Genomic DNA, 15,249 nt, shown 5'->3' on the forward strand with positions numbered 1-15,249 from the left:
TACCTGCTTTTTGTCACTTGCAGATTAGCTTGAATTTACTAAAATTTTATATGAATTGTCTCATACAGTATGGAATCTATTTGGTCTAGCTTGTTTGATTCAGTGTTAATTATTTCAAAATTCAAAATTTTGTAGGGTGTATCAATAGTTCCTTTATTTTTCTCAGTAGTACTCCATGTATGGATAATCCATAGTTTATCCATTCACCTTTTGATGGACATTTGGATTGTTTCTGGCTTTTGGCTATTGTAAATAAAACTGATATGAACATTAGTACACATCTCTTTGTATGAACTTATGTTTTCCTTTCCTTTGAGCAATAGCTAAGAGTTGCTTAAGAAAAAGTAAAAACAGGGTGCCTGGGTGGCTCAGTCTGTTGAATGTCTGATTTCAGCTCAGGTCATAATCTCATGGTTCAGCTCAGGTCATATTCTCGTGGTTTGTGAGTTCAAGCCCCGCATCGGGCCCTGTGCTGACAGCTCAGAGCTTGGAGCCTGCTTCGGATCCTGTGTCTCCCTTTCTCTCTCTGCCCCTCACCTGCTAATGCTTTGACTCTCTCTCTCTCAAAAATAAAAATAAAAGTAAAACATTTAAAAAGAAAAAAAAAGTAAAACTGTTTCCCAGTTATTGTACCATTTTACACTCCCAGCTCCATTGCGTGTATAGTTCTTCCAAATTCTCACCAACACGGTCCTTTTTAACTTTTGCAGTTCTAATAGATGCATAGTGTTATTTCATTATGGCTTTAATTCCATTTCTCTAATAACATTAAGGATTTTCTCATGTGCTTACCTGTCATCTTTATGCCTGCCTTAGTGAAGTGTCTGTTCAAAGCTTTGAGCCATTTTCTAATTGGGTTTTTTTTTTTTAATATTGAGTTTTAAGTGTCTTTTTTTTTTCTGATACAAGTCTATTATCAGGTATATTATTTGTTGACAATTTCTTCCTATCGAGTGCCTTTTTCTTTCAATGTCTTGATGGTGGCTTTATTATTTTTTTTTTATGAAATTTATTGACAAATTGGTTTCCATACAACACCCAGTGCTCATCCCAAAAGGTGCCCTCCTCAATACCCATCACCCACCCTCTCCTCCCTCCCACCCCCCATCAACCCTCAGTTTGTTCTCAGTTTTTAACAGTCTCTTATGCTTTGGCTCTCTCCCATTCTGACCTCTTTTTTTTTTTTTCCTTCCCCTCCCCCATGGGTTCCTGTTAAGTTTCTCAGGATCCACATAAGAGTGAAACCATATGGTATCTGTCTTTCTCTGTATGGCTTATTTCACTTAGCATCACACTCTCCAGTTCCATCCACGTTGCTACAAAAGGCCATATTTCATTTTTTCTCATTGCCACGTAATATTCCATTGTGTATATAAACCACAATTTCTTTATCCATTCATCAGTTGATGGACATTTAGGCTCTTTCCATAATTTGGCTATTGTTGAGAGTGCTGCTTTAAAGAGCAAAAGTTTTCACCTTGAAGAAGTCCAATGTATCAATTTGTACATCTATGGGTTGTCTACTCAAAGGTAGAGAAGTTTTTCTCTTATGCTTCCTTTTATAATTTTAGGTTTTATATTTTGAATTAATTTTTAAATAGTGTGAGGTATGGATTTAAGAAATTTTTGTCCACATGGATATCCAGTTGTTCCAGCAATATATATTGACAATACTCCCCTTTTTTTACTCATTTGTTTTTATTCTTGTAATGTCTATCAAGTTTTGTGATTTGAGTTTGCAGTTAGTAATAGTTAGGAGTTAGTTAGGAGTTAGTTAGGAGTTTGAGTTAGGAGGTATTATATCCTCTTCAGTTTTCTGGAAGTTTGAGTAGAACTGTTTGTATTTCTGCCCAAAATGCTTGGTAGAATCCACCAGTGAGGTCATCTGACATAGAGTTTCTTTTGTAAAATTTTTTTTTACACCACAAATTTCATTTCTTTCCTTGATACAGGGGTATTTGCTTGATTTATGTTTTCTTGTAAGCATTGATATTTTGAGCCTTTTGTGGAAGTAGTCTATTTTATCGAAGCTGTCAAGTTTGTTGTCATAATATTGTTAATAACAGTACTTTATAACACTTTAAATATTTGTAGAATCCATAATGAAGTTAGCTTGCTCATTCTTAATATTGGTATTTTGTGTCTTCTATTTTTCCTATTAAATTTGGCTAGAAGTTTATCAGTTTTATTGATCTCAAGGAAACAGCTTTTTATTTCATTGCTTTCATCTAAACTTCTCCTCTTTTATATTTCGTAATTTTGGCTTCAATCTTTATTATTTCCTTTTTTCTTAGATATTTTGGGTTTACTCTCCTTTTCCCCCTCTTTATGAATGTGGAATCTGAACTCATTATTTTAGATCTTATTTTCTTGTTTCTAATATAGATGTTTAATGCTATGAATTCCCTCTAAGTATTGCTTTAGTGGTACCACAAACTTTAATATGCTGTGTTTTCATTTTCATTCAGTTAAAAAATGATTAATTTCACTTTTGACTCCTTTTTTGATCCACAGGCTATTTTGAAGTGTATTGTACCAAAAAACAAATAATCCGATGAAGAAATGGGGAAAAGACATGAACAGAAACTTTTCCAAAGAAGACATCCAGATGGCTAACAGACACATGAAAACATGCTCAACATCACTCATCATCAGGGAAATACAAATCAAAACCACAATGAGATATCACCTTACACTATCAGAATGGCTAAAATTAACAACGCAGGCAACAACCAATGTTGGCGAGGATGTGGAGAAAGGGGGACACTTTTGAGCTGATGGTAGGAATACAAACTGGTGTTGCCACTTTGCAAAACAGTATGGAGGTTCCTCAAAAAATTAAAAATAGAACTACCCTACGATCCAGCAATTACACTACTAGGTATTTATCCAAATGATACAGGAGTATGGATTCAAAGGGGCATATGCACTCCAATGTTCATAGCAGCCACTATTGACTATAACAAAAGTATGGAAAGAGTCGAAAATGTCCATCAACTAATGAATGGGTAAAGAAGATATGACATATATTTATATACAATGGAATAATATTCGGTGATCAAAAGGAATGAAATCTTGCCATTTGCAACAATGTGAATGGAACTAGAATGTATTATGCTAAGTGAAATAAGTCAGTCAGAGAAAGACAAATATCATATAATTTCACTCATATATGGAATTTAAGATACAAAACAGATGAACATAAGGGAAGGAAGCAAAAATAATATAAAAACAGGAATGGAAACCATAAGAGGCTCTTAAATACAGAGAAGCAACTGAGGATTGCTGGCAGGGTGGTGGGTTGAGTGAGGGGCTTAAGGGGTCAGGGGCATTAAGGAGGACACTTGTTGGGATCAGCACTGGGTGTTATATGTAAGTGATGAATCACTAAATTCTATTCCTGAAATGATTATTACATTACGTGTTAACTAACTTGGATTTAAATGCTAAATAGATAAATAAATAAATAAATAAATAAATAAATAAATAAATAAAATATAAGGAACTGATACAATTCAACACCCAAATATCAAATTATCCACTTAAAAACGGGCAGAAGACATGAACAGACCTTTCTCCAAAGAAGACATCTAGATGGCCAACACATACATGTCAGGATGCTCAACATTACTGATCATCAAGAAAGCGTAAAGCGAAACTACAACGAGGTGTCACCTCACACCTGTCAGAATGGTTAAAATCAAAAACACATGAAACAACAAGTGTTGTTGGAGGATGTGGATTGTTGCTAGGAATGTAAAGTGGTACAGCCACTGTAAATGCGCCTCAAAAAAATAAATTTAGCAATCACACTACTGGGTATATACCCCCAAAATACAAAAACACTAATTTAAAGGGATACACACACCCCTATGTTTATAGCAGCATTGTTTATAATAGTCAAATTATGGAAGCAACCCAAGTGTCTATTGGCAGATAAATAGATAAAGACCACATTATATATATATATATATATATATATATATATATATATATATTCATATATATATGAATATTATTCAGGCAAAAAAAAGAAAGAAAGAAATCTTGCCATTTGCAACAACAGAGATGGAGCCACAGAGGATTATGCAAAGCGAAGTAAATTAGCTGGAGAAAGACAAACACCATATGATTTCACTCATATGTGGAATTTAAGAAATAAATAATCAAAGGAAAAAAGAGAGAGGAAGGGAGAGACGGAGGGAGGGAGGGGGGAGAGAGAGAGAGAGAAGGGAAGAGAAACAGACTCAGTTGTAGGGAACAAACGGATGGTTACCAGAGGGGAGGTGGGTTGGGAGGTGGGTGAAATAGGTGATGGGGATTAAGGAGGGCACCTGTGGTGATGAGCACTGGGTGATGTATGGAAGTGTTGAATCACTGAATTGTATACCTGAAAAAGTGTATGTTAACTATACGGCAGATAAAATTTTAACCCTTAGTGAAAAATTAAAAAAAGACGTGTATTATACAGTTTCCCAATATTTATCTTTCCCCATGCCCCATGAATCACTCTGGCTGGAGAGTACAGGCACTATTGCTGGTCCTGAGTCAGCACTGGGCAGTGAGGCCTCTAATCTTACTGATGGTTCTTTCCTCAAACTTAGTTGTTTTCTCACACATAGGCACTATCAGTACTCAATGTGTCCTAAGTTCTGTCTGTGCAGCTCTCCTTCCAATATTCTGTCCACCAAATTCTATCCTGCCCACGTGTCCTCCAGCACTCAGCTTTATCTTCTCAACTCAGGAGTACAGTGGCATCTGCTGAGGTCCTCCTTCTGGCGCTGACATCTAGGCACTTTTTCAAGGCAGTAAGCTGAGGCAAACATAAGGGCTCTCCTTTTTTGTTTCCCATCTCTGAGACCATTGTCCTGCATGATTCGCTGTCCCATGTCATGAAAGTCTTATTTCACACATTTTGTCCATTTTTGATTGATTTAGGTGTGTGTTTAAATCTTACATATTATACCAAGTCTAAATAACATTTTTTTCAACTGAAATTTTTATTTAAACTGCTTTATGAGCATGGGGAAATAAAGTCTAGGTTCTTAATGCCTGTAGTTATCTCAAAGGATGCTATAGCAGTGTAAACAAAAACAAAAACAAAAACAAGGTTTTTTTTTTCTTTTTTTCTTTTCTAAAATGTGATCTCTTTTCTGGCCAGAGGAGTTTTAGAAGCACACCTCGACTACCACTTAGAGCAATAGCACTTTATGTAAGTATTGCATATTCTTGTTTTAAAGGGATTTTCATGTATACTCTCTCATTTGATTATTTGTATTCAAGGCCAGATAATTAAGGTCAAGGTTGTTACTAAGTGATGCTCAGGAGTGTCATGACTTGGTCATGACAGCTGCCACTCATGACACACTTTATGTGGGGTAAGTAGGGTACTTAGCACTGTATATACAATCTCATTTAATCTTCCCCAAACACATATCAGGAAAGTGCCACAATCTTCCTTTGCCCAGATATAAACAAGCTAAAGCTTAGAGGACAAGCTACCTTGTCCAAATTTATACAGCTGTTAAGTGTTCCAGCCAGCTCTTGAACCCAGGCTGTCTGACTCCCAGACGATTCTTGTAACCCTAGTCTACCTTTCATGGAAGTGGGATGCTCCTCTGGTCACCTTCTTACTCTCTTTTTCCATAACCCCAATTGGTTCCACAATGGTAGATTATCTGATTTTAAAATGAACAAAATACTGTGCACTCTTGGAAATACTGATCCTGTGCTATTGCTCATAAAAGGCAAGGACTTTTGGTGATAATGCTTCTTGGGTGGTACTTATGTTGACATCAGGGATATCATTTAAAGATAGATGATTCTTTTGGTGGTAAATTCATCCATATTGGGTCCATTTTGCCACCAGTTATTTTTATGTATATTCATTTCTGAGTTCTTCCTATCTAAAATTTCAACCCCTACCCATCTCCAATGTTTACCGTTTCATATTCCTCTTCCCTTCCTTATTTTTTTCTCTTTAACACTTATCACTAATACATTAATATATTTCATTTCTTTTGTTTATTATTTGTCTCCACTAAAATTAAGTGCCATAAGGACATACAGTTTTGTCTGTTTTGTTTACGACTGTATCCCGTATAACTAATGAATAGGAACTCAATAAATATAGGTTGAATAAATTAACATGTATGTTTAGACAATATTCTCAGAATTTATGATATTTCAATGACTGTTACATAATGGAGTGGAGGGCAATATATGAGACTAAACTTTCAGAAGAATTAGGAGCTACCTGTACATATTTGCCCATCCATATTTGGATGTCATCTACCATAAGAGGCTAAAGCCTGTAGGAGGAAGATGAGATTACTAGATGACACAACCATTTCAGAACTGTGGAGGAAGATCACATTTACCTGTTAGCTTCTCCTAATACTATCAGCTGTTAGGACTGTCAGATTAGGAAGAGATACATCTTAATGGGAAGGTAGTACTATGCTAGTAGCATAGCCACTGGTCTCATAATGGTGGAGTTCAATTCTCAACGACTCTACTTACAAGGTTTGTAAGTATTAGAAGTCACTGTTTTTTTTTTTTTATGCCAAAGATGTTTATCTTGACACTTCAAGGAATTCGTCAACCCTTTAAAACTGTATTCAGCCCTATTTTGTGTGAGGGAATGGATGTATCTTTCTTGGGAAATCTAGAGTTTTCATCAAATTTTCAATATCTCTCAGTACTTTTAATACTCTGGACATCAAATATCAAGCTATACTGTTATAAGTAAATCCACACAAATATATTCCTTTGGGTTGGCTTGAAATACTTAAGGCCAGCCCAAATCCTAATATTTTGCAAGTGCTTAATATTTCTATGTTTTTTCCTTGCCCTACCTACATAGACTAGAGCTACAAAACAACACGAGCTTCACTATTATTATAATCACCTTTTCACAATGAAGGTTAAATGGTTTGCCTATACTAACATTTCAGAGACCAGAAAACTCATACATACTTTTATAAAAGAAATGATCCACATTTTATTGTCAATAATACTTATGTATCTCTCAAAGAAATGATTCTGTGAAAGTAAAAGCATCATGCCTTATTCACTTTTGTAGCCTCAGTATCTGAAAAATGAACATACAACATGTTTAATATATGTCAGTTGCATAATGATTGACCTGGATATTAGCTTCAGGCCATCTGAGTTTAAGTACTCAACATATTATCATTTCATTAAGTCACACACCTTTTCATAAAATTAATCTAAAGAGTGAGTCTCATTCTTTTGCTTATATACTATCTAGTATTTTCTCTTACCCAATTATCTTCCTCAGCTAGAGTACTAATTCTTAAGTGTACATTTACATTCATGTCATAGAAAGAAAAGTAAAACATGAATGAAGAGTCTAATAGAAAGCAAAATATATGTTTTGTTTCTATTGAAAGGATATGGAAACTAAAGACAGTGATGTGTTTTAAAATATTCAAAAAACAGTCACTTATTACCAGAGTCCTCCCATATCCATGGGGGATATGTTCTAAGACCCCCAGTGGATTCCTGAAACCAAGGATGCCACTGAACCATATATGTATATATACTATGTTTTCCTTCTACACATACATGCCTATGATAAAGTTTAATTTAAAAATTAGGCATAGTAAGGGATTAACTCTAATCACTAATAATGATATAGAACAATTATAACAATATACTCTCATAAAAGTTACGTGAATGTGGTCTCTCCCTTTCTCTCTCTGGTAACATTGTATTGTATTCATCCTTCTTCTTGGGATGATGTGAGATGGTAAATGCCTATGTGATGAGATGAAGTGACGTGAATGATATAGGCATTGTGACATATCATTAAGCTACTACTGACCTTCTGACAATATGTCAGAAGGAAGATCATCTGTTTCTCTACTATAGTTGACCACAGGTAACTGAAACCATGGAAAGCAAAACCACAGATATGGGGGAGTTACTGTACTCTATTTCTTAGTAATCTCAACCAACCAATCACAACCAACTTCCTGTGTCATTTTCTAGGAATCTAATCATTCTTAAGGCCACCAGTTGCATTCACTCTGTCCTCCTAGTATCTGCTTTGCCTACCATATTCTCAAATCCCTCTTTTTGGAACTTTTATATTTCTGTTGTATTTCCTGATCATGTTCTCCTGGTTTCTCATAATACTCCACCAAGTTCCTCCCTAATGCATCTTTCAATTAGTTAGATGAAGAGTATCCATCCAGTAGGTGAACTATGTGATGAAAGTAAGGGGAGTTCCTTGGCAGAGAATCAAGCTTAATGGGTGAGGAGAAAAGATGTGAATAAGAATCTTAGGGGAAAAGGTGGGCAGTAGGATGACAGATAATAGCAATATTGGTATGCTGATTTTTTTTCCTTATGTGATCCCAGCACAACATCTAAGGAATGTTGGTTAATGAATGGATAAATACTCTCATCACTACATCTCAGGGTAAGAACAAAACTTTTTTTCAGTTTTTGCATACCCACGCTCCCTTTTTCCTTCCTTCCTTCCCTTCCTTTCCTTCTTTCCTTTATTCCTTCCTTCCTTCCTTTTCTTTCTTTTGTTCTTCTTTTATTAACTACCATCTCTTATTTACTGCACTTTGAGAACTACACCAGGTAAAAAGCTTGGGTCCCCAAATGTCCCTAAAGGTTGTGTATCATGTGCCTGACGTCAAGAATATATTCCTGAGTATGGTATGAAATCTTGTAGAGCAAATTCTAATCTGACTATAAGTATATAAGCAAATACGGAAACAAGAACAATCCATTAACTAATGGTATTCTCAGACATTTGGCTATAAAAAAGGTTTATAGGCAAAAAATATATAACAAGGCCATTTCTGTGCTCCTAAAATGATCCAGATTATCTGAGATTCACTAAATTCCATATTATATAAATTCAAAGTAATTCTTATTCTCAGATATTGACCTTTCTTACAGAACATCAAATATAGTTCTATTTTGTTAGTGAAAAACAATCTTTACTTTCTAAATGAGAAATTAAGTCATAACTCTTGAACTTCATAGATAAATATATCTAAATACTAATAATTTCATTACACAATTTTGGCAAAATCAATACAATGTTTTGAATATTTCATGTTAAATTCTATTAAAGGAAAAAAAACAGTGTTACTAACTTATTTCATTTAAAAATAATAATATACGTGGTTTGAAGAAATCACAGTATCCCAGCATTTATCATTTGTTAGCATGAAGGCACATTTATGTGCCCATTTTAAATTTCTGAATATAATGAAATTTAAAATTATTCATACACTTCCCAATATCATACGTACAAAGGATTAGCTCTTAATTTTCATCTGTTTGGAAGTCATTTAATAAGTAATTTTGCATTATTCAAACTGATTCATCAAATAATAATGTCTATAAATGTGAAATCCAACATGCTACTTGCAGAATTATCCAGAGTTCTTTTGACCACAGGTTATTCTTAAAGGTATTTGAGAATAGCCACAGGAACCATTTATAAATTCAGGTAACACAAATACTTCCAAGTTTCAGTTCAAAAACACAATCTGATTTTATAGGGTAATGCTTTATTTAAAAAATAAAGCCCTTCTTTATTCAAAACCTGAAAGCCCTGAAGTCTTTATACTATGAATAAAAGAATTATTTTCGAAAACTTTAAAAATAGCTGCAATTTCCCATTTAACAATAAATATTGCATGCAAAAAGACTAGCAGAGCTTCAAAATAAGTATTAAAATGACCAACTGATCAGTAATTTGCATCACTTCACAAAAAAAAGATTTGACAGTAAATTACTGGGTCTACATGTGCATGCTACAGCATAGTGTGTTCAGAGTAAAAAAAAAAAAATAAAGTAAAATGCAATTACCCTAAAAGACATTTCAAGATTCTCTCCACCCCAGATATCCATTCCTGCATCGTAAGTTCCTATCTCTTCAAAGTAGTTTCTGTCAATAGAAAATAGGCCACCAGCCATAGTAGGGGTCCTAGTTGAAAAAAAACAAAAAGAAAAGAATATCTTTTGAAAACAATGTGTGGAGTTTAATGAGACTGTAGCAAATAGTTCTGAGACATTTTAAAGTAAAAAAAAAACAAAAACAAAAAAACTAGTACTCAAAAATCTCAAACTGGAAACACAAAACCAAAGTGTAAGAGGTTTTAAAATTATTAAGTAGCATTTTAGTTCACATTTTCTGTAAAACTAAATTTAGGTTAGTCTATGTTTTTCTTATAGGTGATCAAATAATGGAAGGAACACTGGCCACTTAAGAGGCGGGTATGTAAATTCCTTCTGAAAAGCATAGTGAAAAGAAGTTAGGGTTCTTAGCCCTACCCTTAAAGAGATTAACTGGTCATGAAACTACAAGTTGTGATCTTTTGTTGCCTAATTATAAATCATTTTAATATGAATACTAGAAACCTTTGGAAATGGTTTCTCTGTGAAAAGATCTATAGCCTATTTCATATGAAAAATATCAAACGCTATAAAATGTTTATAGGCAATTAAGTATCTAATGGTGATTACATATTTTTTAATGCAAGAGCTTTACATCTAATTGTTTATTCTTCTTTTTACCCAATTAAAATGATAGAGTTAATCAGATGACCCTAGATAAACATAAATCACATTTGTTATTTAGAGGCTTAGAAGAATATTTGGCACAGATTTTAAAACTTTTTCCTAGGAATAAATGCCTTTTGATTCTCACACTTGAAATTTCTCTACTGAAACTAAGGATTCAGATGTTCAGTTTTTAAAGGATTAATTAATTATTAATTTTAAAAGATTAATTAAAGTCAATGGCTAATACTGCACAAGTCTTCCTATATAACCAGTATGATTCAAACTAAAAAAGAAAATTCTAGTTTTTCACAAATGGACCTATCTACGCTGATGATGATTATTTTTTAATGTTAATTGTAGAAAAGTAGTTTTAAACCTTCATAGTACATTAGAGGCACTGGAAGCACTTTTAAAAAACACGTTTCCATGCTTGGGTATCACTCACACTCCACAGATTCAGATTTAATTGGCCTGGGGTGGGGCCAAACCTTTGATAGTGTGTAAAGTCCGGTGCTGATTCTAATGTGCTGGCAAGAAGGAGAAACACTGGTCTACGGGGTTTGGACATTCGAGTAGATGGAGATTGTTAAAAAAAACAAAACAAAACAAAACAAAACAAAACAAAAAAAACAAGTGTTTTCCTTTTCTGGAGATTATATCCTCTTCTGTCACAGGATATGCTCGTGTCCTCTAATTGAACAGTATAGTTCATTGAAAAACCACCAAATAATACTGTACTTGGATATCTACCATATTGCAAAATTCTCTATGTCTCCCAGTGCTCTCACTGTTTTATACTCAAGCAATTAACTGTCCATCAGCTGGCTAGCACAGCATCCCTAGTCTCAGAACTATTTTATTACTTCTGGTCTTGCTGTGTTCCTATCATGAACAGAATCACTGACCTTCTGAGATATAATGAGAAACACTAACAGAGCTAAACAGATGGTAATTATGGAGTAGCCATGACCCTCACCTGATTGGGGTTTTGGAACTCTATGGCAATTACTATATAAGGTGTAATAGTGCTACATAGTCTATTTAATGAAAAAAGGAACAAAACTCATTGCAATTATCTTATCATAATGCAACCAAGTGCTTAAGAATGTTAAGTGATGCATTTTTAATGATCAGTTCAGAATGCCTACCCACTTATCTATTTACTAATAAAGTACTAATGCATTTAGCTTAAATACATGCATTGAATTTCATCTTACAGTTGGTCATAGTTCCTATAAATATATGAGAAATGTACAATAAATGACTAAAATAATTTCTATATTTAACCATAAGAATGACTCAGATTTCACTTATGCTTAAAAAGTAACAAAAATAAAAACATAAAATCACAATTACTAAAAAAAAAATCCTGTATTTTCTGAAGACAGATGCTCCTAGAAAGATTTTTTTTTTGTATTTGCAATGTCAGCTCTCTCAAGTAATCTAGAGACTGTGCCTTATATAATATCTATGGTGTTATGCAACATGTTCTGTTCTAAGTTAATCGTTCTGTATTGTCCCTAATGAACTATTTACATATGCCTGTGTGGACTTTAAATGTTTAGGGTGCCTAGAAAATTAAAAATCTATATATCACCTAACCTTATTAATCAATTCAATCCATTTTGGGTGGAAAAATAATCGGCCCAATGGCTGTGAATATTACCTACACAGTCAGTAGGTGAAGATGATTTGAGTTAGTAGAAGTAAAGCACTTAGCACAGTTCCCAGCACATAACAAATCATTGGTAAGGTTAGGTGGTATATCTTTGTCATCATCATTGCTGTTATCGATAATCATTCAAAGGTCTTGAGTGTCCTTCACTTACGACGTCCCATACACACCCTCATTTTGGATTTCAAAATCATTTGAATCTACTTCAGATCCAAGATGTTGAACTCTGAAATCTGCCTTGCTAAACACAGCTTTCTATTTTTAACCCCCCTATTTCAAGCGTGTGACAGTCACTTTTTATCCTATAATGCTGCTTAGGGTTCCTCTGCTACTCCATCGCCTCACGTAATGACCCGCTTCAGGAATTGTTCCCTTCTCCTCCTCTCAATCTCTCTCCAGGATTTTGCCATGTCAGTGAAAAAATAGCTTAGCCTCCTAAATTCTCTATCCTTCCCTTATCTGACCCAATTCTGTTTTCGTAAATATCAGTGTCTGGGTAAATCTACCCTTGTATTATTCACTTCTGCATCTAGGAACCAGAGACTCACTGAAAGAGTAATATGATGAGGTCAACTAGTTATACCACAAGTCCAACTTATTGACTCTCTGCTTAGTCTACAACACCTAACAATCCTTTCATCTGTGTTAATCTGTTCACCTGTCTCATTTTTTTTTAACTGACTCTTATCTAAGTCTCAGACTCTCCTCAAAACACTGACAATTAAGGCAATGCATAAATAAAAAATTTCATCAGTCATGAAATCTACACTCCCCCAATCTCTACCTCAGTATGTGTATATATCTCCTCATGGCTTTTCCTTCCTCCTGCCTCAGAGGAAACAGTATCTCCTTTCCTCATTGTGAGCTAACGTTTACTCTTTTGGCCTCAGCTGGCTCTTTTCTGACTACACTTTCAGCTACTTGTTCATTGACTATTACATTTATGTTCTATGACTTTGATTTCTAGATTGTCCCCTTGAGCTTACAATACTGTTCAATCAAGTTCTATACTAAACCAAAATAGCCCTTCACTCCATCCTGCTACTCACTGAAATGAGGGAACATATATTATCTATTCCCTTTACTGGTAACCTTATTGAAAGGATGCTTTCTACATACTCCCTCAATTCCTCTTGACCTTCTAACTAGAATCTGGATTCTGTTCCCATCTCTACAGTAACCTCTTTCTAAAAGGGTCCTGCTGATTCTGAACTTGAATAGGCTCTCCTTAAAATGTCGTCCTTCGGAAGCATTTGGACATAATTCAGCAACCTCCCTGAATGAAATGCTTTTCATCTCTGACTCCAACAGCATTCTTCCAGAGAGGTTTTTCCTATTTATTTTATGAATCTTATTGATTTCCCTTCCTCTTCTTTTCCTTGCTGGTTGTCTCCAGTTCTTAGTTGCATATCTATGACATGAGTGAAATATACAATCATAATAATGTTTTGTAGATGTGTGCACTTGATAATTGTCTTCTTTTGTCCCAATATGTAGTCTCCCTAAGAGTCTCTCAATGGAACTTTCCTCTTCCTATATTCCTTACCTGCATAAGTTCATTTGTTTTATGCCTCTTATTGTCATCTTTGTGAGGCAGGGTCCTAATCTGTGTTTCCTTTTCTCGTTTCTTCTTTCTGCATTGTGGTTTTCTAATTCCTTTCTAGATGTTTTCTAAAAAAACCCCTTTGACTCTGCTCAGGGTATATAAAATAGCACTGAGAATATGCTACCCATTCCATATCTGCTTCTCCTTCATTGTCTTCTATTTCCTTCCAGAATTTCAATACCGAGTGATAAGACCCCTTTTAGCAACTTTCTTTTCTGTGCCTCATTTAATCATTTCCCAAATACTTCTTTCCACCCCCCACCCCCGAAGTATTTTTGACTCTTATCTCTGTTCTCTGCTATCATGGTCACTGTCCAAGTTTAGTCCTCTCATGTCTCTTTTGTTATCTTCTTTTTTCTAGAGTATGTTGCTTCCAAAATTTATTCTACAAACCATAGCCAGATTAATTTCTCTAAATCAAAATGCCCCTCAAAGTGTCAACCAGATATTTAAATACCTATTTTAAGAAATAAATCCCAGCTCCTATTCTGGCATCAGTGATGTGGTGCCGTCCAAAGGATATCTCTATTCCTTTTAACTATTTCCCTGTATTCCAAGTGTTAAGCTGTTAATAATAAATGCTTCATACTTTCCCACCCTGGTACGTGTGTCCACATCCATTTGTCACTTAAAAAGGATTTTCCTTTTTAAACTCCTCTTGTATGTTCAAATGTGCTCTATTCTTATGCTGAAGGCTGTTATTCCATGCAGCCTGCCCTCAGTACAGCCCTCCTTCTCCAGTCTGGATACAATCTCCCACTTCTGCCTCCTTCGATAGCCCTGTCTTTCTCAAGGCATTGTGTCACTTCTTGTTGAGTATTATATTTACTTCTGTATACATTTTATCACCTCTATACATATACCTAATATATTGGTTTAATATTATTGGACTATTAATAGATATTTGTTAAATAAGTGAAATAAACAAATAAGCACGTATCCCCATGACCATAATACAATCTATTTGTAAGTTAAAATCATGTGCAATTTTATCTTTGAAATTAAAAAAAATATATTCATTCTTCACATCGGCTAAACTGATGAGTAACAAAGATGCCTTTGCTAATTCCAGGATTGTAACATCTAGTAAAAGTTTTGGGATTTGAGTTTGGTAGTATTTTAGAATTAAAGATGCAAAGTTTTGCAACAATGTAGAATATAGGAAAGGACTCCAAAAAGTAAGCATTTGACATGGAAAAATACAGAAGTATTTCACCAGAAGTTGGTAAATTTAAAGAAATTATGACAATACATTTGATCATTCAGTAATGTTCAACTGTGATGCCTGCATTTCCACCAATAAGATGATATATCCGGTATTCCACACTAGGATAACTATGTGTGTGAGAAGCAGGTAGACCACGGGAGACTCGAGAGGGGACTGAGTTTAGTTTTTAGGAGCTTGGAT

General features: G+C 34.6%; 1 protein-coding gene across 1 annotated transcript in view; it reads right to left on the reverse strand.

The window, feature by feature from the left end:
* GALNT13 (polypeptide N-acetylgalactosaminyltransferase 13) overlaps positions 1-15,249 on the reverse strand; it is a 474,931-nt gene that overhangs the window by 197,358 nt on the left and 262,324 nt on the right. Inside the window, exon 6 of the mRNA XM_047871401.1 lies at positions 9,865-9,982. Within this exon, the coding sequence (XP_047727357.1) occupies positions 9,865-9,982 (118 nt within the window). The remainder of the gene's footprint in view (positions 1-9,864; positions 9,983-15,249) is intronic.

This window comes from Prionailurus viverrinus, chromosome C1 (genome assembly GCF_022837055.1).
Source record: "Prionailurus viverrinus isolate Anna chromosome C1, UM_Priviv_1.0, whole genome shotgun sequence".
NCBI classification, from domain to species: domain Eukaryota; kingdom Metazoa; phylum Chordata; class Mammalia; order Carnivora; family Felidae; genus Prionailurus; species Prionailurus viverrinus.